Source organism: Oncorhynchus mykiss, chromosome 15 (genome assembly GCF_013265735.2).
Source record: "Oncorhynchus mykiss isolate Arlee chromosome 15, USDA_OmykA_1.1, whole genome shotgun sequence".
In the NCBI taxonomy this organism is placed as follows: domain Eukaryota; kingdom Metazoa; phylum Chordata; class Actinopteri; order Salmoniformes; family Salmonidae; genus Oncorhynchus; species Oncorhynchus mykiss.
In genome coordinates this window covers 29,965,656-29,989,790 of record NC_048579.1, presented here as the reverse complement: position 1 = coordinate 29,989,790, position 24,135 = coordinate 29,965,656, and the positions used below count along the sequence as shown (strand labels likewise).

The window sequence follows — 24,135 nt, the reverse complement described above, 5'->3', positions numbered from 1 at the left end:
TATGTTATCTCTAAGACTTAGCCCTACAGCAGGGCACGGTGACTGATGAGGCCACGCTCCATCGCTTCTGAATCAGCCAGGTGACCAAACGCCCCCATGACACCCCTCCCAAACACCCCACACCTGTCCGATCTGATCTGGGATCTGTGTTGATATACTAAGCCCGCATGTCTTCTATTAACCCCACATCCACTAACTCTGATCTCTAATCTGTGGTTCTCTTTCCAGTTACCGCAGGATGACCAGGTCCAACAGTGTGACCACGGCGGTCCAAGCCGACCTAGATGACCCTGACTACTGTCCCGTCGACGCCCCAGAGATGGTGATACGCCACTCGGCCACCATGCCCCGCCAGTACTCCCGGGACGCCGCCACCTCTACCGTCTCCATCCAAGGGTCGGGCAACCACTACCACGCCCTGACCGTGGAGGAGTACGGCGAGGTGGGTTTGGACCCATCCATCCTCCCCCCGCCAGACCCCTGGATGGACCAGGTGGAAGACCCCATGGAGGTGGTGGTGGGGGGACGGGGGTTGATGTGTTCCAGGGACGGGAGGTGGTTCCTGAAGCTTCTTCAAGCCGAGATGGAGCGCATGGAGGGCTGGTGCCGGCAGATGGAGCAGGACGAGATGGAGAACGAGCTGCCGGAGGAGAGTGAGTGGGACAACACACGTGCATGTACATAAACAACATTAACCCATGGATATGGAGCTGAATATGTGCGAACGGGAGCAAAAGCGGTGCATTAGGGGTAATGAGTCAGTAGAATCACTTCTCTCTTTCTCTCTTCGTATTTTTGGGTGATGTTGACCTGAAGGCCATATAAGTTGTTTTCCCTCTCTTTGTATCCCTGTTTTTCCCCATCCTTCCCTGTGTCAAATAGACCGAGGGAAATTGTCTGAGTCCCAAAATGGCACCCTATATCTCCAGATAGGGCTCTGGTCAAAAGTAGTGCACTACATAGGAACTATTGTGCCATTTGAGAGACACTGCCATGGCATTCATAGCAGCGAGCCACAATGCCTGCTTGTTGCCTGCTATCTCCTCTGCAGACATAGTCATCAATAGGGAGCTAGCTGCTGGACGGGTCCGGCCATACATCTGTCCTGTAGATAAACAGTATAATGACCTCTCACAGCAATGCTCAATGGGGGTTTTCATGCTCAAACTCACTTAATAAGCTCCTCAAGCCTGCTGCCAGCTCCATAGCTCCACACTATCAGTGCCACACTGACACTCTCTGCATCCCAAATGGCATCCTATTTCCAATATAGGCCCCACTGGGCTCTGGTCAAAAGTAATGCACTAAATAGGGATTAGGGTGTCATTTGGGACACATGGGCACAATGTGGTAGACTTTATTCGGCTTGAATACTACTCCTTAGATTTGTCCCTAGAGACATAACTTATTTCTTCCTTTACTGCTAATGCATTATTTCCGATGGAGAGAACACATGGTTACAGTAGGTGAGCGCGACTGTCTGCTGGGCAGCCCTTGACTAGTGATTCTGCAGTGTATTTTCCCCCTAATTCGAGGTTGCGTATTGAGACAGGAGGCTGGTTTTCTACATCCCCAACTCAATGTCATGTTAGGAGGTATGTTTATTTGGTGTGCAGGATAAACATTCCCCTTCTCATCAGAATTCACAGTTTAGGTTCCCAGTTCCCTCTCTCCACATATTTATACCTTTGCACTCATCAAAGGCAAAGTCTGTGTGTGTGTGTTTCTGCAGTACTGGGGAAGATCCGCAGTGCAATAGGGAGTGCCCAGCTGCTTATGTCTCAGAAGTTCCAGCAGTTTCGGGAGCTGTGTAAGGATAATCAGGTATGTAACACACACACACACACACACACACACACACACACACACACACACACACACACACACACACACACACACACTGCAGAGTTAGTCTACTGTGTCAGCAGGCCCATCAGAGCCAACTGTCACATAATGTGATGATCTATACAAGCTTATAATTGACACTGTGTCAGGCCAAACACTGCTATGCATGCAAATTCTAGCTGGATAGTAGTCTAGTCTATCACCACTCACCACTCAAAGCATAATAACTTTGAAGTGTGGAGGGACAAGGTGAAATAGTCCCAGACTAGTATGCTGATGACATACTGATAGGAAAATTGGAATGGTTCCAAGTCCAACACAGTCCTGTGCAAAGCCATATGTTCAGAGAGTTCAGACAACTTTTAGAATGGATGCCATGTCAGAGCCTTTGAGCATTCCATTTATTCATTCATCAGTATTTGGACATCTTGTTTTTGTTCTCTACATTCAGTTACATAGCATTGTTTAAAAATCTGAAAATTCCATGAAGTGCTTTTGGTAAATGGGTCGTTCTTGAATTGCAATGGCATTTGGGCATAGCATTTTGGAAAGTAATTCTTTATTTGTATGCATCTGGGTGCATCTTCCCATTCTAAGTCAACTAATATGGTAGCTTAATTACTGTAAATAATTTGTATCATTATGATAACATTGTGCCACAAGTAGGAATAGTAACACCAATGATATTTTGTAAGTAAATGTAAAAATTAGGATTCTGTGAAATGGATGCCACAAATGCTCAAATCTAAGGTCATCAATCATTTACAGTTATTTTTTTTTGCGGGGGTGTGTGGTACGCCAGTGGTGTTCAGGTGTGTCGGCCGTGCCCACTAATTGGCCACACCTGATCTTAATGAGTTTCCTTTTGAAATGCGGTCTGTTTGAATAGACTAAAATAAATAGCTTTGCATGCGTAAAAAAAACATGGAATGCTAGCTCGATTAAGGCAGCCCCCCGCACCTCTCTGATTCAGAGGGGCTGGGTTAAATGTGGAAGACACATTTCAGTTGAATGCATTCAGTTGAACAACTGACTAGGTATCTCCCTTTCGCTTTCCCATCCTGGTGCTGCAGTAGACTAATTCAATGTATAGAGAACCAAAGATCATAAGTTCAAATCTCACTGACGCCATGACACAATAAAATATAAAAGTGTGTGTTCACATGATTCATTAACTAAGGAAATGAATTTCCATGTGTCCTATCTGTGTTTGGAGTTCAAAAAAGTTAGCTTATTTTGGGTTATCTGTGTTATTAAAAGTCTTATTGAAACATTCACATTTAAGGAGGTTATTCTAAAACATCCAAATAACCTATCATTTCAGTTCTAAGAGCGTTAATAAAAACCTCCCAGGGAAACTTTCAAGGAAGGAAGTTAAACGTTCTCAGAACCTCCCTGCAATCTAAAAAGGTATGTTCACAGAACAGACAAAAAAATGTCAAAACATTTTCAGTTTCCCCAGTCAGGAAACTAACAGTATGGCTTTGTTCCCACAACCATTGTAAAAAATAACACATTTCAAGGAACCAAATGTGCTAGCTGGGTAGCTGTAATTGGCAGAGATTTTTGAACCTCTTCTTTTTTATTGGTCTATTTACCTCCAAAACGCCATCCAACTAAAACAGGCACTAAAAGGGCTTTATCATAATTTTCACTATTTCATAGTATCATTCCAACCTCATAGTGTGGAAATATAAACGCAACATGGGAAAATCACATTTGTGATTAATCATTTTCCTCACAATGTTAGTTCCCTCCATTTATATTTTACCTCCCCAAAACATATCACTATACTCTACACATCCCTCCTGGGACAAGCCAATTTGCTTACCCTAAGTACTTTAAACAATGCATAAACAAAGTTTTTCAGTATAAATTACTTACTTGCATTATGTTTATCATTGATAAACAGTTCAATATATAGCGAAACATGTTGTGTGACTGTAATTAATTTGAGTCTTTTTCATGGTTACAAAGGCGAGGGACGCAAATGCCACCACAATTCAAGAACGGCCCGAATATGAGGAGCCAACATGGCTGCCATAGAATTATGTCGTGCCATGTAAAGGCAAGAACCTCAGTGTCCAAACTCTAAACTCTATACTGAAACTCTCTGTGTGTATCAGAACCCCAATTCCCACCCGAGGCCCAGTTCCCAGGACCTAGCAGGCTTCTGGGACATGCTGCAGCTGTCCATCGAGAACATCAGCCTGAAATTTGATGAGCTCCACCAAATCAAAGCCAACAACTGGAAACCCCTGGACCCCCCAGAGATAAAGGTATCACTCAATGTAGTGGACCCTATAGACCAGATCCACCTTAAAGGGATAGTTCACCCAAATTACTAAATGGCATATTGGTTATACTGTAAGCAATCTATAAGCAACGTGTGAGAGTAATCCATACATTGGTTTTGTTTATCTGGCCACTGTCTCCAAATGCTAACTTTTTTGCATTTCTGTCCACCAGTACAGTGCATTCGTAAAGTATTCAGAACCCTTGACTTTTTTCACATTTTGTTACATTACAGCCTTATTCTAAAATTGATTAAATAATTTTTTCCTCATCTATCTACACAGAATACCCCATAATGACAAAGAAAAAAAATGTTTTTTAGAAATTTTTGCTCATTTATTTGCAATTTATTTACTGAAATATGACATTTACAAGTATTCAGACCCTATACTCTTTATTTGTACTATTTTCTACATTTTATAATAATAGTGAAGACATCAAAACTATGAAATAACACATTTGGAATCATGTAGTAACCAAAAAAGTGTTAAATGAATCAAAATATATTTTAGATTCTTCAAAGTAGCCACCCCTTGCCTTGATGACAGCTTTGCACACTATTGACATTCGCTCAACCAGCTTCACCTGGAATGCTTTTCCAACCGTCTTGAAGGAGTTCCCACATATGCTGAGCACTTGTTGGCTGCTTTTCCTTCACTCTGCGGTCCAACTCATCCCAAACCATCTCAATTGGGTTGAGGTCAGGTTGATTGTGGAAGCCAGGTCATCGGATGCAGTCCTCCATCACTCTCCTTCTTGGTCAAATAGCCCATGCACAGCCTGGAGGTGTGTTGGATAATTGTTCTTTTGAAAAACAAATGATAGTCCCACCAAGCGCAAACCAGATGGGATGGCGTATCGCTGCAGAATGCTGTGGTAGCCATACTGGTTAAGTGTGCCTTGAATTCGAAATAAATCACAGACAGTGTCACCAGCGAAGCACCCCCACACCATCAGACCTCCTCCTCCATGCTTCACGGTGGGAACCACACATGCGGAGGTCATCCGTTCACCTACTCTGCATCTCACAAAGACATGGCGGTTGGAACCAAAAATCTACAATTTGGACTCAACAGACCAAAGGACAGATTTCCACCGGTTTAATGTCCATTGCTCGTGTTTCTTGGCCCAAACAAATCTGTTCTTCTTATTGGTGCCCTTTAGTGGTGGTTACTTTGCAGCAATTTGACCATGAAGGCCTGATTCACGCAGTCTCCTCTGAACAGTGATTGTTGAGATATGTCTGTTACTTGATCTCTGTGAAGCATTTATTTGGGCTGAGATTTCTAAGGTTGGTAACTCTAATGAAATTATCCTCTGCAGCGGAGGTAACTCTGGGTCTTCCTTTCCTGTCGCAGTCCTCATCAGAGCCAGTTTCATCATAGTGCTTGATGGTTTTTGTGACTGCACTTGATGGAATTTTCAAAGTTCTTGAAATTTTCCAAATTGACTAACCTTCATGTTCTAAAGTAATGATGGACTGTTGTTTCTCTTTGCTAATTTGAGCTGTTCCTGCCAAAGTAGGAACTTGATATTTTACCAAATAGGGCTATCTTCTGTATACCACCCCTGCCTTGTCACAACACAACTGATTGTCTCAAATACTTTAAGAAGAAAATAATTTACATAAATTAACTTTTAATAAGGCACACCTGTTAATTGAAATATATTCCAGGTGGCTACCTCATGAAGAATCTTAAATATAAAATATATATAGATTTGTTTCACACTTTTTTGGTTATTTGATAGTTTTGATGTTTTCACAAGTATTCTATAATGTAGATAATAGTTCAAATAAAGAAAAACCCTTGAATGAATAGGTGCGTCCAAACTTTTGACTGGGACCCAAATGAGAAATTCTGTGTTTTCCTGGGACCCAAGCTAAGGAAAATATGCAACTATACATAATTATCTGTACATTGCCCTTATGCCTAAAAAAAATGCAATATAGACAAAAACAAATAACAAAGAAATACCCATACATCTTTTCATGTTTATTTTTCCCCAATTAAAACACTCTTACATACCTGTCTAGGTTGGAACTGTTGCAGTTAAAAAACAATAAATCATTTAATTCTGAACTGGAATTAATAGATTGATCACATCACACAGATGTATAACAGAACACACACACACACATAAACACAGGCTTTTTGATCGTGCAAACCTAAGCTTACTGTATAAATTATTGTTGATAGAAAGTCTAGGTTGGAACTGCTGCTGTTAAAAAGCATTTTTTTAATATTCTGAACTGGAATAAACTGATTGATCACATCACACAGATGTAGAAAACACACACACACAATCCCAATGAGAGGTGTGTGGCTGGTTGAAGTTTTCAACAAGCATGTCTATTCTGGGATCAGTTTTTAACAGTGCAACACTGAGGTGATGCTCAGCATTGACACTGTTTCTGTACTTGAGAACCCTGACTTGCAAAGATATGTGGCACCAAACTGGATCAGAACATCTACTGCTTTCTCAGTCAGGCAGGAGACAGCTTCATGCTGTAGATGAGCAACCCAGAACTGTGTGAGTGTTTGCCTCAAAAAGCATATCGCTTCAATCAGTTTATTCCAGTTCAGAATAAAAAGTATTACTTGTAACAGCAACAGTTCCAACCTAGACTTGTTTTCAGCAATCATTAATACAGTAAGATGTACAGTAGGCCTGAATTTTTCATCTTGATCTGTATTGTTTCTTAGGGTTGCACTTTCAGTAGCTAGTTAGCTTGATTTGGCTAACGTTAGCTATTAGCTGTGTAACGTTACAAGGCCAGGGGATTGTTTGAAAGATAAACTCACATCTACTATTATGAGAGATAGTACTCCCTTATTTCTGCTTATCTTCTTCGCCTGTTTATAAAATGACAACAATGCCTTGTTAGTTGACTTACTTTTCCACTTTCGAAGCACTGTTTCCTGAAGCATTCTGCCCTGTTCTGAAATAACTCCCTGGGTTTACCATCATGTTGTGTCTGGATGTTTGGTCAGGACCTGCCGTTTTATTAATTTGTTTCGTTTTGAGAGACTTATTACTACGCACTTCCCCACACAAAACACATTGTTGGCGCTCATTGTTATTTCTCAAAGTTTGTATGAAAGAGACACATTCATCACTGTATCTGCGTTTCATGAGCTCAGTCAGAACTTGTGGCTAGCATGAGTCCATTTCATGACAGCGGTGAGTGATGGCGAGTGGGAATAACAAGTCAGTGGCTTGAACCACGGCGCTGCAACGTGTGGGTCGCGGAATGATCTTCAAGAAAACTGCAGAAAAAAAAGATCTGGTAAACCGCGAAGCACATGGGCATCTCCCTCTACCTCTCAAGCAGCTGCCAAACTGAGCAGAGACCGCTGCTAAGCAGAGAGCGCACTGAACCGAGAGCACAGATGCACTTGGCCAAATCAATTCCAGTAATTAATGAAATAATTATACATTTAGGTCGCGACCCATCATTAACAGGTCCGTACTTTAACAGACCCATACTTTACGAAACTCTGCTGTAGACAAGTGTGTGCTTTTCCAAATCATATCCAATCAGAATTGACCAAACATGGGTCTGAATACATATGTAAATAAGTTATTTCTGTTATTATTTGTAATAAATTTGAAAATATTTATAAAAACCTGTTTTCGCTTTATCATTATGGGGTATTGTGTGTAGATCTATGAGGATTTTTTGCATTTAATCCGTTTTAGAATAAGGCTGTAATGTAACAGAATTTGGAAAAAGGGAAGGGGTCTGAGTCCCTTCCGAATGCACTATGTAATTTTGTAAATTGGGTGAACTATCCCTTTAAAGCCTGGAAGTAATGCAAAAGAATGAAGAACAAAATTTGCCCTGCATGCTTCTACTTTCACTGTTATTCAAATATGTTCCAAGCTTTTTAATGTCCAAAGTTACTATAGATTTTGGTTCAATGTAGCATGAGAGTGTTGTAATGCATGTCATTTTATTGTTGTGATGTTGTGCGATAGCCTGCCTGACGTGACTGCCTATCTGTTGTATTTTTGATTGTTTTGTTGTTGACAGTGAGCTGGGTTTTGAGAAGTCAGTCTACCTGCCATGCACCTTGGGGCCTAGCTGACCTCGCTGGCCGCTCTTACCCTACGCACATGGCCGCCTACCTACAGCCGTGCACTCTCACAAAATGGCCACCACAACCATCAACCATAACCTCACTCACGTGAACCCTGTTGCATGACCTCACACCATGCAAACTCCAACAAAATGCTGATGTCATGCACTCTCTAACCCCACACAAAATGGCTGACATTGTGCCCCTACTGCCAGAGGCACAGAGGATGGCCTGTAACTGTAGTTGTTTGTCCTCCCCGTCCATCCAGGAGAGAAGGTTTGCCCCTCCAGTGCCAAAGAAGCCCCACAAGGGCCACCCTCCCCTGGCCAGGGACCGTTCTCTGGAGAGCGCCGAGAGACAGCGGCTGGAGGCTCGCAAACGCCTGCTGGCCGCCAAGCGGGCGCTCTCGGTCCGACAGAGCTCGGTCACCGAGAGAGCAGCAGACAGTATCGAGATCTACATCCCAGAGGCCCAGACCAGATTATGAGACACACACAGACAAAGACACACACACACACAGACAGAGACACACACACACACACACACACACAAACCGACACACCTTCAAAGGTACACTCACACCGAGTGACACTGTCAAGACACTCATCTGCACTGAATGGCGAGGGTAGGGTGCTTGTAATATAATCACATTTATCGACTTCCCACAAAAACGGTCACAGCAGCCGGTGGAGTGAGAATATTGTATATGTATTAACTTTTCCTCTTCTCTCCATTTGAACCTCTCCTTGAACTTTCAGCTTTTCATGTAGCTCCCCCCACTCCTTACTCCCAAAGATGTTTCTTCTTGTGATGGCAACTCTTCTTACCGATGTTCCACCAACCAAAAGGCCTGTTGTCACCCAAACAGGTATACCAGTACCACGGTATTGATGCATAATGTATAATTGTTCTGATTCATTGGAACAGAAGGGCGGTTAGGGAGGGAGGGGAAGTGTACTAGTGGGTATAGACCGAGCGCTGTCAAGGCATACTAGCTAATCCTGTTGGGTGTCAGACAGCCTGAGACAGTGGCTTGTGTCCCACATGACACCCTATTCCTTAAATAGTCCACTACTTTTGTGAATTACCTGGTCAAAAGTAGTGCACCACATAGAAAACAGGGTGCCATTTGGAATTCAGGCCAGCCTCTCTCCTCTGGTGACCCTGGGGGAGGCTGTTATTGTGACTCACAACACAATGACAGCAGACAATAGAGAAACCCAGTCTCTACTCCCCTGTTGGATGCTACTGTCACAGGATTTATAACACACACATACACACATGTGCAAGCACACGCACTCACACACACACACCTGTTCTCGAGAGAGGTAATTGACCTAAACCTGTTTGAGTAGTTAGGAGAGAACACCTGAGACATATCTAAGACCTTCTGGAGACACAGTACAAGGCATCAAGACATCTATGTAGCAGCGACCATTGCAACTGTCAGTTTTAAATGAATTTAGGAGTCAATTCGATGTGAGTTGACTCAGTCATGCGTTGACGTCAATGGGAGACTGAGTACAAATGTCACTTAAGTATAACTTAGGATTCGCCTCTTATCTTTGAAATCCAGGCAACAGCAGATCTATATCTCTTGGCATTAAAATCACACACACAAAAAAGTGTCGAAGAAACAATGATTGGTTTTGATGCAACACCTAGATGTTCTATTGGAGCCACTTACTTGTATTACTCCTTGTTTTGTTATTGCATGTAAAACTGCAAAGCCGAGAGACAGTAGTTGGATCAACACAGTCGGAAGGTGTTCGATGTAGACAATAATATCAATGTGCAAAAATGACTTTGAATTGTAAAATCCAAACCTTTTATAAAATGGGATTTGGGTAAAAGGAGTAGCGTAGTGATTGATAGTACTTACCAATAATCAATACAGGTCTTTGTAGAGTAACCCCAAAAAATAACTCAAAACAAGAAAGCCGGTATGTGTCGGACAATTACACTATTCTTCGTGTTTCTCCAAATGCAGTCTGTCCAGTTGGAGGAACAGTGGCTTGATTCTGCTGCACTCTATGTCTGACCTTTATGGGTTATAGGTCACAGGGTCACGTCAATCTGTCTACCCCCAGATGTGGTAGGATTCTGGGGGCTGACAGCACCAATCCTGTCTGGCAGTCAGGTATGGAGTTAGGTGGGCTCATGACAAGCTCAATCAGGGTCTGCCAGAAACAAAAGTGGTGATTGTGTGTGTGCGTGTGTGTGCGTGTGTGTGCGTGTGTGTGCGTGTGTGTGTGCGCGTGCGTGCGTGCGTGTGTGCGAGAGCGGGTGTATGTGTGTATGGGAGGATATGTGTGTTAAAGTGTTTCTGAAGTGCTTCCTATTTTTCAAGGTCCAAACGGGCCTTTCTTTTCACTATGTACAGTATGTGTCCCAAACGGCACCCTTTTGCCTATATAATTCACTACTTTTGACCAGGGCTCATAGGGCTCTGGTCAAAAGTAATGCACTATGTAGGGAACAGGGTACCATTTGGGAGGCAGCTTGTGACTAACGTAGCAGAAGCCACATACTGTTAGTACTTTCCTAAACAGGCCCTGCCTATCATTTTCAACGGAGCGATATATGCCTGTACAAAGACATTAACTGAAGAACATATTGCTACATTATACGCATGCTGACACAAGCTAATTGATATGTTGTCATTTCATTCTTGTAGTTTTTTACTTATTTTACTCTGTTTATCATATCGTGCTGAGAATATCATTTGTCCCTAAGAAAAAAAAATCAGGTAACACTGATGTTCCTTTACTTTAGGGCACCCTTTATGAAGGATACCTTAATGTAGTGTTTCCGTTGTTGTATATGACAAGGTTTTTTGTTATTCTATCCAAAAAGGGACAGTGGGAATTATTTTCTTCTTACATCTATGTACTGTCTCAGCATCCAAGCTGACCTTCAACCATTTGAAAGTAATATGAAAATAATATAGGGTTTTAAGTTGAATGGTGTTTTATATCCACTATTTCTGTATTAATCCTCAGAGAAAGATGATTACTGTTTATTATTAATATTATTATTATGCACTGATAAGGCCCTTATGCTGTGTTTTATTGATTATTATGATTCTCTTTTTCGCTCTATGAAATGAAAGACACCTTTTATTCCGTTTCGGTAATCAGCCTTAATTTATAATGTGATAGTCGAGCACAAATCAGCCTCAGGGGAAGAAAAATACATTGTATGTGTGTGTGTGTGGGGGGGGGGGGGAGTGTGTGTGTGTGTGTGTAACCCATGAAAAGGCTTTGTCTCATACGGTAAACATACCCAGTCAACAGGGGCTGCGTCCCAAATGGCACCTTATTCCCTACACAGTGCACTACTTTATATGGAATTGGGTGCCATTGGGGACGCACACCTGAACATTACAGGTCTGCGGTTTAACGGTTCAGATCAACGTCTCATGATTGATTCCTTCGTCAAAAGACAGTTGCTACGTCTTCTCTGCAACTCCAATCAGTTTGCATTTTCTTCATATGAAGTCAGCTACTCGTATGGGTGAGACAATCTTGAACTCACGGTCTTGGTTATAATCTTTTAAGGTGTGTGGGTGTTATTAAGCTATATTGAAACTGGTTTGACATAGCTAGTGTTTTGTGAAATTGGGTAACTGTTACCAAACAAGGACAAAATTCCTGCTATCCACGTATATGAGAAACATGTTCATGATTGAAGTTTAGAGAAAAGTCCAATTTGATTTGTGATGGAACGCATGTGACGAAGTAACTCAGCTGTATGATATTTTTATTTTTAGTAACAATGTATTTTAGAGAGAATATTGAGAAAGTAACAATGGTTATGTACCTTTTTGCCCATTAGGTTTTAAGGTAATTTAATACAAATTGTGATGCTCTTTATATTTTTATTTCACCTTTTTATTATAATCAATTCAAATGTCAGTCAAATGATGACGTTATTTATGGTTATTATAGTAACATATCAAAACCCTGACATTGCCGGGTGATTACAGGAAGTGGTAAAGAATGTTGGATTGTGGGAAATGCCAAACTCAAGACTTTAACCAATCCTGGAGGATGCTTATGATGTAGTCCATGTATAGGCATAAAACCATTCAAATGAACATTTGTAAATAAATGAATGTTTCCCTATGTAAAAACAATCAAAAAACACATTAGGCAGATATACATTTTGTAATTAATGTTATTACACTGTTGATGTTATGGCACGTGTACGGAACTAGATCAGCATTAAAAACCTTGCCATCATCATACGCTAACCTAGTTGTGTTTATTGAAATGCACGCTGCACATGTTTTCACTTATAACATAAGACAGATTTAAATAGTTACTGTCAATCTCCTCATGCAGAGGTGGGCCCTATAACTACTTAGTTGTACAGCCTTGGTTTTGCCTCGTCACTCCTACACCACATGGAGGTTTAGTCCTGAATGGCACCCTATTCCCTTTATAGTGCATTACTTTTGACCAGTGCCCGATTAGGGCCGCAAAGAGTGTATGGTGATTTTGTTACTCACACATCAATCACATTCAACAGGCTGACTGGTGTTTCCAGAGCCCAGAGAGGAGCCAGGGATTTCACCCTCCTCCTCAGCCCTGCGTTTCTCTATCAGGGTGTTTACTAGCACACCATAGCAAAACTTTTGCAAAGGAAATCTTCAGAATACAGTTCAGCAAGTACCTCTCCTTTTCAAAACATGTTCTCCCTACTGAACATGACCCAGGTCTCCCCCTCCACTGCAACACTATCTAGCCTCTGATGACCCTGATTAGTGACGTGCTCCATGGTTGGAGTTATCGGACCACCGCCGTCGGTATGTCACTGCTGATCTGGCATACAGCGGTAAAGGTGAATTAAAGGTCAAATTCTATACAATCAGTTAAATACTCAATTTTCCTATTGTAGTAAAGAAACGGTGGGTTAATACTAGAACAGGCCAGTGGAGCAACAAAGCTGTGCATGCGAGGGGGATTGTCAGAGTAGCGAACCAATTTTAGCAAGGTCAATTGAGTCCGTGCCTATAGGATTGTACTGGCGACAGAATAACTGAACTTGTCAAATAAGAAACCTTTGTATTCATTTTCCGTTGCAAATTGTTTTGCTACGGTATGCACTAATGAATAAGACCCTGGCTGCTTTTAAGTGTATTGAGGCACATACACGCAGAAAACCGTTGACGTCTGCTGTTTGCCCGGTGCTAATTTATGCAGGATTATGCTAACGGCCTGGAGCTCTGGTGAGCCTAGCGCACAAACGCACACATAGGAACGAATCAGAGACCGCCTGTAGAAAAGTGCACACACGGACACAGAGCTATTTCTGTCATCTAGCTTTTTTTCTTTCTTCGTGTAGTGACATTGTATGTTTCGTGGAGATCATGTCACTGTACATCGCTGCGTTACTGCCGTCACGTGATTCTAGCGCAATCGCCGAAGGGATTATTGATCTTTAGCTGTGGGGAGAGTTTAACAGTCAAACGACAAACTATGTAGAAAACAAAACTTTATTTAAATCCCATGTGTGACCCCTATTTGCCACAAACATTGCACAGTATGAAAAGAAATCACATCATTGGGCATTGTGTCACATTAGCTATACATAAACATGGTCCTTTTTTTGTACATAAAACGCTTTTTGGTGATTTAGAAAATGCTCTACTGTTCCCGCTGCTGGTGACATCACAAATGAAAAAACAAAATCTTAGTGTTTTTCTTACAATTGAAATTCACTGGCCGTCGCTACTCGTGGCATGTCCCAAATTGTACCCTATTCCCGATATAGTGCACTATAAAATCGGGAATAGGGTGCCATTTGGGGTAGCCACGCAGTGAGGAGGAAGGCTCGGACTAGGAACCTGCTACATTGTTCATCTGATATTGATAAAGCAGTATAGGAAACCGCTTTATCAAAACCAAAAAGAGAGGTTTACTTTCTTTTAAAATATCAAATGAAGGATAAGAAAACTATAACCTTATCATGAAAAAAAACACGGAACACTTATTACTACAGTAGTGATAACGTTGATCAATCATCGATGCCAAGAACAAAGTATGCTTTAAGACACTGAGATGAGGACCCTAACTCGGCCCTATTGTGCGAACGTCCGAGTGGGAGCCATCGCAAACTTATCTCTGAAATGTAAAAACACATCTGGAAACTACATATCCTATCACGGGGGATTGGATCTGTGTGGAGGAGAAGAGAACCACCCTCTTGTCTCATCCGCAGAACACTTGTACGCCCTCATGCCTTGCTTGCTCTACTAAAATCCATAGGAAAAAGTTAAGACAGAAAGTGGGTTTTTTGTGTCTGTCAATATTTGTTTTGGTCCCGTCTGCAAAAGACACACAGATACTTACATACACGCATATATGACAAAGTAAAAAATAACTAACAGCCAAGGCACCTTGATACAGTTTTGTACAAAAACAATCCTCATTTATGATTTGTATACCAAAAATAGAAATAATCAGGCTTTTTGTGTTTGTTACGCAGCCACTAAACTCATGCTAGGAGTTCCGTTAGGGACAACATCTTCCCCTCCACTTTCTCTTTAAGACACCAGTTGTTTCGCCTGCAGCTCCATCTCTGCCGCCCGCTTGAGGGCCACATCCACTAGGAGCTGGAAGCCGCTGAAGTCCTGGGTGAGGTCTGGAGGGGTGGGGGGAGGGGTATTGAAGAGCCCACTCTGGGGGCTCAGGTTACCCTCTGTGGTGGTGGTCACTGCCGGGGCTCCCAGCCCTTCCTCCTGGCATCTGAAGAGCACCAGAGCCTCTGTGGTGGAACGCAGCAGCTCTGCAGCCCTACTGTGGTCTGTTTTACTGCTGGAGAGGAAGTAGGAGAGGGAGGAGGGAGGGAGGCTGGAGCCCTGCTTCTGCATCACAGTGGAGTTGACAGTGGTGTGACGGATGACGGAGGGCCGGCGGGGCACTGTGGTGGCGGGCCCCGGGGAGGAGGAAGGAGACATCTTAGGGGATGATATGGCCTTCTGCAGGACGCTGGGGCTAGGGAGGCCTGCCTCGAAGCTTGAGGGGTGCAGTGCCCGCTGGTCGTAGCTGTCCTCGGGGCCCGTGGCGGCTGTGGCGTGCTTGGGTGACTGGGAGCTGGATTCAGAGAAGCCCCCGTCGTCTCCCTTGCGGCCCTTCCGGGAGATGGTGAACTGGTTGGGGTCTTTACCGTCTTTCCGCAGCATCTCCGGGAGGAGCCGACGACGCGCGTTGATGAACCAGTTGCACACCTGGAGGAGGATAGCAATCGCCAGTTGCTTAAGTATACAGCATAGTTTCACAAACAAGTTGTCTCAATATACTTTTTTTTTTTTTAAGAAAGAATGGGAAACAGAAGATGACGCGGAGAAAGGAATTACACTTTCACATGTCGACATAAAAACAGGTTGCATCAAGGTTAACATATTTGCATGACACGGACAGCTGTTTTTCTGTAGTACCCAAAACATGCATCTTATCTGAAACATCTACAAGCATATGTGGTAGGGGTTGTACAACTTGTTCTTGATTGTATATATTCTGACAATATTTTAAAGCTGTTGTTATTTTTTTTTATTTATTCAACCTTTACTTAACGAGGCAAGTCAGTTAGGAACGGCCTACCCTGGCCAAACTCTAACCCGGACGACGCTGGGACATTCACAGACGGTTGTGATACAGCCTGGAATCGAACCAGAGGTCTGTAGTGACGCTTCTAGCACTGAGATGCAGTGCCTTAGACCGCTGAGCCATCGGGAGACCAAACTAATGTCAGTCTTGGTTATTTTTGTTATCTAAAAAGAAATGTCCATAAAATACCTATTTTTATGGACATAATTTTTTATTTATTTTTAGAATACATAATTGTACGCAAGTCTGAAAATATAACAATCATTTGTGATACTTCTAGATTTTCTCATTAAGAAACTCAAACTAGGCCTTTTAAAAGCCATCATGGTGAGTAACACTAGTTTGGACTAAGGTGTTGTTGCCCTTCCCAATCCTATTGTCATGTGGATAAAGAGACAGTCCTCGCTCTCCTTCCCTCTGTCCCAGCCCATTGTTGGCCCCGGACGGCTCACCGAAGCCTAGAGCTATTAGGATTTAAACGACTCTGTGTTGTTCACAGACAGCTGGGCTGGAAGAGGGCTGGAGGGAGGGAAATTCCTGTGTGAGCGTTGCAGCTAAGCCCACACCAACCACAAAGCAGTGCGAGTGAGTTTCAGAGTGGTCGGTTCCTCCTAGTCACCATGGTTGCATCCCAAATGGAACCCTATTCCCTATAAAGTGCATTTTTGACCAGAGCCCTGTGAGAAAAGAAAAAAAAAAACATGTGCGGCCCTTATCAAAATGAATGCACTACATAGGGAGCCATTTGGGATGCAAGCTCATGCCATTTCACTTCAGACGTGTCTCAGAGAGAATATTGCAGTCAAGCTTCCTTGAAGGCCATGCCCCACCGAAAGACACACATAAATATACCAGGTGTGGGGGGCTGACACACTGGGTGCCTGGGGAGCTGCTGTTCGGTGGAGTTAAGTGCCTTGCTCAAGGGCACGATGGCAGGCAACATCATCTAGGATTTGATACCAGCAACCCTCCTTGTTGCCAGCTCACTTCCCACCAGTGAGGTCAATCAGACCCGGATTCTGGCTCTCTTCTCTAACCGCTAGGCTACCTGCTGCCCCTATTGTCCATGTGTCACACTCTCTTTGTTTACGCATTAGTGCATTATGTGTCATAAAAGCGAGACAGGACGTTGCAACACAAGGTCATTGTATATTGTATTTCCAGCCACTAGTTGTCATGCATGCTGCAGCCCTACTAGTCATCTGGTAGTAAACCTATGAACACCGTCTGAATACTTCAGAAATGTATCTACTTTCCTTGAGAAAAGCATAGCTCTAAGTGACAAGATGGGTGAAAGCACGGTTACATTCCCCAATCCAACCTATTTAAATCTGTGACCACTTCAAGGGAGGTAGGACAGAAAGATGTACTTTGATTGATGCGGCTTGTTAGCCTACCTGTAGTGTGGAGAGCTGAGTCTGCTTTGAGAGCAGGGATTTCTCCTGTTCAGAGGGGTAAGCGTTGTAGCGATGCTCGTAGAGCCAGTCCCTGAGGATCTGCACCGACTCCTTGGGTAGATTCCCGCGCCTCTTCCTCTTCCCACTGCTACCTCCTGTGCTGGATGACAGGTCCAGGGGGGCATCCATGCTGTCCTCGTCGTCCGTCTCACTACCAGATAACGTCATCATGCCTGTGTGTGGCCAAGAGAAGAATGTATGTGTGAGAGAATTTCAGTCATAATTCCCCTTATGCCAACCAAACACTGCTCTGTCTGTAGGTCGGTGTCTGCTCTGTCTGTAGGTCGGTTTCTGCTCTGTCTGTAGGTCGGTTTCTGCTCTGTCTGTCACCCTCCTTACGCCAGCCCTGTTCCAAACACTAGCATATAGCGGATGCAGCTGATGTGTCAGAAGCAAGCTGTCAAGTTCAGCCATGTGATTCATGGAACAGAGAGGGAGGGGGGGATGGGAGAGAGGGAGGGAGGGGAGAGAGGATGGGAGGGAGGGGGGGATGGGAGATGAGGTGCCACAAAGGCAGACTGCTCAGATGCTGTGTCAGTTATAAAACCTGCCTTGACAAATACTGCTGGCCTACCATACTGAGCAAAACATCTCTTCATGTTTCAAAACTGGCAGCGCAGGACTCAAGACAACTGAAATAGTTATTCTGGGGGATTTCCAATGGTATAAGAACATCTGTAGTCCATTTGAATTGCATTCATGTGAACCTCTTTTGTATTTCTTTAAACAGGTTGGATTTTGACACAACCTTTATGTCATGACAACATATTTCTTATTTGGTAATAAAACAATTTAAAATCTAACTTTGGCAAATTATTTTTTTTATTTTTTTATCAATTGGACTAGACTACATTTAGCAGTTACATTTCAAAAACGAAACATCTGTCATGTCTTGAATTGGAGCATGAAAACATGTCAACATAAAAGGGTATCAGGTCATCTGTCCATTGCATAGTGGTGGGATAAGAAACAACTAAAGTTAGAATGAGGTAATTACGCAGGCCCTGGGTGAGGGAAGGGGGAGGGGGACCTGTTGCACATCAGCGTCTCCAGACTAAACAAAAGAATCTTGGTCGTCGAACCATTATTTCACTATAATTTCAACGTTTTTGAAAGCGTAACCACTCGTTTCTTACTTAAATCAAGTCCACTACTCGTGTTCTCGTGAATTGAGTGTTTTGTAAACTCAACTCAAAAGGAATTTCTAAGTTTAAACAACGTGTAGAATAAGTTCTATTGTGTGATCTTGTAACACGAGGTCGAAGAATGCGAGAAGAGCAGCCTCGCAGAATGAAAGTAAACAGCAACTTCACAAAGGAGGTCAGGATTTGAATGTTGTTGCACCAAAGTTGGGGCTGAAAACTCTACAAGTTTCTCCCTAATATAATTTAAGATCACATTTCGAAACATTATTACACAGAAAAGGAAACGATGTAGTAGCCAAACTAACAGATGAAACTTCATACTCTAGTATGCGCGTCGTTGGGGCCACAGAGTTGATACATTTTAATTCGCTAAATGCGTGGTGACGTGAGGGTTTAGAGAAGCCCTCTAATTTAGTCAATCACAATCTAGAATAGATGTACCCCTTAGGAATGATCCATTGGAAACTTGTTCATCATGAACTAAGTTGAGTCCGCTATAAAACTTTTTTTTTTAAAAAAGGTAACGTATCTAAGACTATTGTATAACAAAGCGGTTTTATACATTTACTAAAATGTCTATATCTAGTCAACCTTTAAAGCTAACAATTGCTTAAATTTGAAACAGATTGAATGAAGTCACACGCAAACCATTCAATTTTGACAGCCCGTCAGCACGTGAAAAAAAACTGTTTTGTCTGGAGCGGAAACAATAGGCTGCACGGCTTGCATTGAGAAATGCACTATGCCCCATCTCACTCAATATATTTTTTGATGCAGACATGTTATCGAAAATGTGACAATCAGCACGCTGGTGAAATAAACGACCTACCCTTTTTTGTCTTCATGTCCGTCAAAAATCCCCTTTTCACGTTGGCCACGAGAGGAGCGCAGTAGCCTTTTTTTCTCTCGAATTCTATTCCTTTAGCGGTAAATCTTTTTCTCGGGATATTCCACACGTATATTCCAAATGGTTTTGTTCATTGATTTATTTTCGTTTGTAGAACCGTTCGTCGGCTTTTTCATTTGTTTGAGACGTAGTACTTTAACCAGGAGTAAGCTACCTGAAATCCGCTGCTCGACTTGGCGAAACCTTTCTCATTCAATGTGTGTTTGATCATGAAACTGGGTGACAGCTATCTTTGACAGCTGCGTGACTCAAAAGCACAAAGATCCTCCCACTTTAGAGGAAAGAGCCAAAATCTCTGACAGCATGGCTTTTGCATCGACGTAAACACGATCTCACCGATCAACGGCTAGAATATATTCTACTTTTACGTTACAAATGTAGGAGTATAATTTAAATACGTATGGAAGCGAATGGCATTGCAGATCTTGCGGCAGTTTTAGTGCCTAATGTTCAAAACAACAACCGTAGCATTAGGTTACTTCTCATTAGTAGGCTATTTCGGACGCGACTTCTCTAATTGGCTTTCCTACCTCACGTATCGAATTTCTGTGTCCATGGTTTCAGAAATAGCAGAAGCCATTCGCGTATTAGTTATTTCTTTAGCGGATGCATTATACTACAAATGTTATGGTTGTCAATTTGTCAACGGGGATATTATCCTATGTCAGTCGTAAAGGGCTGCACATGTGAAAATACGCATGCACTGCTCTTTTTGAATTGCATTTGAGAGTGATTACTCTAAATAAATACGCTGCATTCCCAGTATAAGCCAATCGTCTTCCGTCCAAAAATGAGCTCAATATGAGTGACGGACAAAGGGGATGTTTATTTTCCATGGTGGAACTGTTGTTTCAGCTGCGTCTGCGAATCCCTATAGTCTGTCTACATGGCTTGGATGTTCTGCCTCTGTAGTCTACTCACTTGGTCTTCAAATAGAATCTTGCCCATTTCATGAAATGTTAGGCTACATATCTGGCCAGCATTGCAAAACAACGGCCCACGTGTTCAGGCAATGTACTAAAGTACATGCACACACACGCCTCTTCACTTGTGTGTTTATTTACGGTGTATGTGGGTCAGTGTGTTTTCAAACAAATCACGTGTCAACGCAAAGCTCCATAGACAAACATTGGCAGTAGAATGGCCTTACTGAAGAGCTCAGTGACTTTCAACATGGCACGCATAGGATGCCACCTTTCCAACAACTCAGTTCTTCAAACTTCTGCCCAGCTAGAGCTGCCCCAGTTAAATGTGTTGTTATTGTGAAGTGGAGAAGTCTAGGAGCAACAACTGCTCAGCCATGAAGTGGTAGGCCCCACTAAGCTCACAGAACTGGACCGCAGAATGCTGAAGCGTGTAGCACATGAAAATCGTCTGTCCTCGGTTGCAACACTCACTACCTAGTTCCAAACTGCCTCTGGAAGCAACATCAGCACAAAACTGTTCTTCGGGAGATTCATGAAATGGTTTTCCATGGCCGAGCAGCCGCACACAAGCCTAAGATCACCATGTGCAATGCCAAGTGTCGACTGGAGTGATGTAAAGCTCGCCGCTATAGGACTCTGGGGCAGTGGAAACACGTTCTATGGGGTGATGAATCACGCTTCACCATCTGGCAGTCCGATGGATGAATCTGGATTTGGCAGATGCCAAGATAATGTTATCTGCCAATTGTAAAGTTTGGTGTAGGAAGAATAATGGTCTAGGGCTGTTTTTCATAGTTCGGTCTAGACCCCTTAGTTCAAGTGAAGGGAAATCTTAACGCTACAGCATTCAATAACATTTTAGACGATTCTGTGCTTCCGAGTTTGTGGCAACAGTTTGGGGAAGGCCCTTTCCTGTTTTAGCATGACAATGCCCCCGTGCACAAAGCGAGGTCCATACAGAAATGGTTTGTTGAGATCAGTGTGGAAGAACTTGATTGGCCTGCACAGAGCCCTGACCTCAACCCCATCGAACACCTTTGGGATGAATTGGAACGCCGACTGCGAGCCAGGCCTAATCGCCCAACATCAGTGCCCGACCTCACTAATGCTCTTGTGGCTGAATGGAAGCAAGTCCCCTGCAGCAATATTCCAACATCTAGTGGAAAGCCTTCCCAGATTAGTGGAGGCTCTTATAGCAGCAAAGGGGGGGCGGGCAACTCCATCTTAATGCCCATGATTTTGGAATGAGATGTTCGACGAGCAGGTGTCCACATACTTTTGGTCATGTAGTGTAGTTGGGATCGGGCATAGTGCATGTATCTCCAAGGAGGTAGGGTAGACCTATGCCAGTCCTACTCATTGTACTCCAAGTGTGGATATGTTATAGCATATATATGGGATAATAATGTATTACCCAGGAACCAATTTACTCTGTTTGCCTATTAGGCTGCCCTGCGGAGGGGCCATGGAAGAGAACACAGTGAAAAGGTATCACCTTATTCCTATTCAACACAATTTGTTACTATTGATTTTCTTTCTGTATGTATGGGTCAGAGAACTACTTTGGCTGCATTTACACAGGCGGCCCAATTCTGATCTTTTTTTGTCCACTAATTGGTCTTTTGACCAATCACATCGGATGTTTTCACATCAGCTATTTTCAGAACTGATCTATCTGATTGGGCGAAGGACCAATTAGTGAAAAAAAAAAGATCAGAATTGGCTGCCTGTGTAAATGCAGCCATTGTGTCCAATCACTGTGTGAGGACTGCACTATTTTTAAAGGGCCCAAGCCTGACCCTATGGTACATAACGGCAGCGATGTAAAGTAACTCAGTAAACATACCTTGCAGTACTACTTAAGTCGTTTATTGGGGTATCTGTACTTTATTTTTTATATTTTTATTTTTACTCCACTACGTTCCTGAAGAAAATAATGTACTTTTTACTCCATACATTTTCCCTGACACCCAAAAGTACTCGTTACATTACAAATGTTTAGTAGGACAAGAAAGGGGTCCAATTCCCGCACTTATCAAGAGAACATCCCTGGTCATCCCTACTGCCTCTGATCTGGCAGTGATTCATTTGTAAGTTATGTCTCTGTGTTAGAGTGTACCCCTGTCTAACTGTCTGGTTTGCTTAATATAAGGGATTAAAACATTTTTTTTTTATATACTTAAGTATATTTTTTAGCAATTACATCGACTTTTGACACTTAAGTTAATTTAAAACCAAATCCTTTCAGTATTTTACTTGAGTCATTTTCTATTCAAGTATCTTGACTTTTACTCAAGTATGACATTTGGATACTTTCCCCACCTGTATAACGGTACCTGACAGAATACTGGGTACATGATGAAGTCATCGGGGAAAATAACAAATAAAGTACGAGGCTGCTCTCTGCTGGCGATAACTATACAATGCACTTTTCCTTAGAATAATATTCAGTGTGACGTCTTTCGAAATTAACAACAATGGCATGCCAAATACTAAATTGGATGCAATTTGATGCATGCTAATTCGTTTATAGGGCTTTTCTGCACCATAGACATATAGGCCTACAGAAAATACATTAATATTGTATAGTTTGCATACCTGCTTTAGGTGTTTAAAACAATACATTGAAATCAGAATTGAAAAATACAAGGCCCCAAACTAGCCTGAGTGACAGTCTGTTTGTCCTATCATGTCAATTCCTTGTCACCCATTGTCATACCAAACAATGTTTCACTTGACAAGGACAGCAATGGACTAGGAAAGAGCACGACCAAATCTGGAAACAGGTTACTTCAAAACTACACATGCCATTGACGTTTGCCTAACAGGAAAGTTTGGGGATAAGAGTTTGATCCACCTATTTATAAATATAATCCACAAGCTTTTCCTTTAGTTGACATGCAATGACAAATGTGAGCTGGTTGAAAATGGGAGATCTACCCCTCTCTGTGAGATGAGTCATGTCTATTTCAAAACCTTGCAGCCTCATCACAGAATGCTGTTTAATTTGGTCACACAATACAGGTCATATAGTACAGATCACATATGCCTAATATATATGCTGCTACAGATCTATCATATAGGACAAGTGTGTCATCCACATATTGATGACCGATGATAGAATGTTAAAGACATTGTGTTATAATAGTGTCATAACGGAATATCTTTCACATATTTTCCATGTTTTGTAAACAGACAGAAATAAAACATGACTGACATTTTGTACGCATAGAAAGTAGCCTACATTGGCAAATAACCACTAAAAAGCACATGGGCAGAAAATGCATTAGGCTGTATTGAATCCAATAAAATCGAATTTAAAAAACTTTATAGGGCCATACAATCCTTTTAAGGACGGGACATCACTTTACTCTCAAGAAGTAATAGGGTTTGTGAGTCTTTTTTGCGCATATCCCTACGCGTAACCGTGATGTAGCTTTTGGCACGCTTTGCGCATTCCAGAATGGCGACGCCGCCCTTGACGCCGCCGACTTGGGCAAACGAAGTTCCGAGAGTGTACTGTCATCAAATCCTTTTAATTCCCTCGCTGTGGTCATCACTGCTCTACGTACAACTACTTTAACTGTTGGCAATGAGGTAGGATGAAGTGGAGTGGGTCAGGTTACACTTTCCTGTCTAAAATTAGGGGAACTGCGCTGACGCAAGATGGCTAAACTCGGTCTCTATGTGTGACAGCGGGAACAAGACCGTGGATCCATGGAAACCTACCCTGCCATTTAGCTGTTGTTGATGACTGGTTGTATTTTTAGACTTTGTTGTCATCTTTCCATAACACTTGGTGTCCAGCATATGGTATAAAGGCGAGTCTTTCAAAATGCAGCTGTACAGCAGTGCGTTGACACAC

The 24,135-nt window shown here is 42.5% G+C and overlaps 2 protein-coding genes across 4 annotated transcripts in view; one reads left to right on the top strand and one right to left on the bottom strand.

Annotated features, from left to right (window-relative positions):
* The window catches only part of dlgap1b (discs, large (Drosophila) homolog-associated protein 1b), a 273,501-nt gene extending 264,013 nt beyond the window's left edge, over window positions 1-9,488 (top strand). The window contains exons 10-13 of one of the 3 annotated variants that reach the window (XM_021563015.2): window positions 229-653; window positions 1,733-1,824; window positions 3,972-4,124; window positions 8,491-9,488. In XM_021563015.2, coding sequence (XP_021418690.2) covers window positions 229-653; window positions 1,733-1,824; window positions 3,972-4,124; window positions 8,491-8,709 — 889 coding nt within the window. In that variant the 3' untranslated portion in view covers window positions 8,710-9,488. Of the gene's footprint in view, window positions 1-228; window positions 654-1,732; window positions 1,825-3,971; window positions 4,125-8,176 lie in introns of all 3 variants that reach the window. The other 2 variants (XM_036944281.1, XM_021563016.2) reach the window with 2 other exon arrangements.
* A 4,216-nt stretch (window positions 9,489-13,704) lies between these two features.
* On the bottom strand, window positions 13,705-19,847 carry tgif1 (TGFB-induced factor homeobox 1). The gene is made up of 3 exons (XM_021563014.2): window positions 19,267-19,847; window positions 17,233-17,465; window positions 13,705-15,456 (listed from the first exon to the last, which is right to left on the bottom strand). The coding sequence occupies exons 1-3, from the start codon at window positions 19,280-19,282 to the stop codon at window positions 14,773-14,775; spliced, it is 933 nt and encodes a 310-aa protein (XP_021418689.1). The 5' UTR covers window positions 19,283-19,847; the 3' UTR covers window positions 13,705-14,772.
* Between the last annotated feature and the right edge of the window lie 4,288 nt (window positions 19,848-24,135).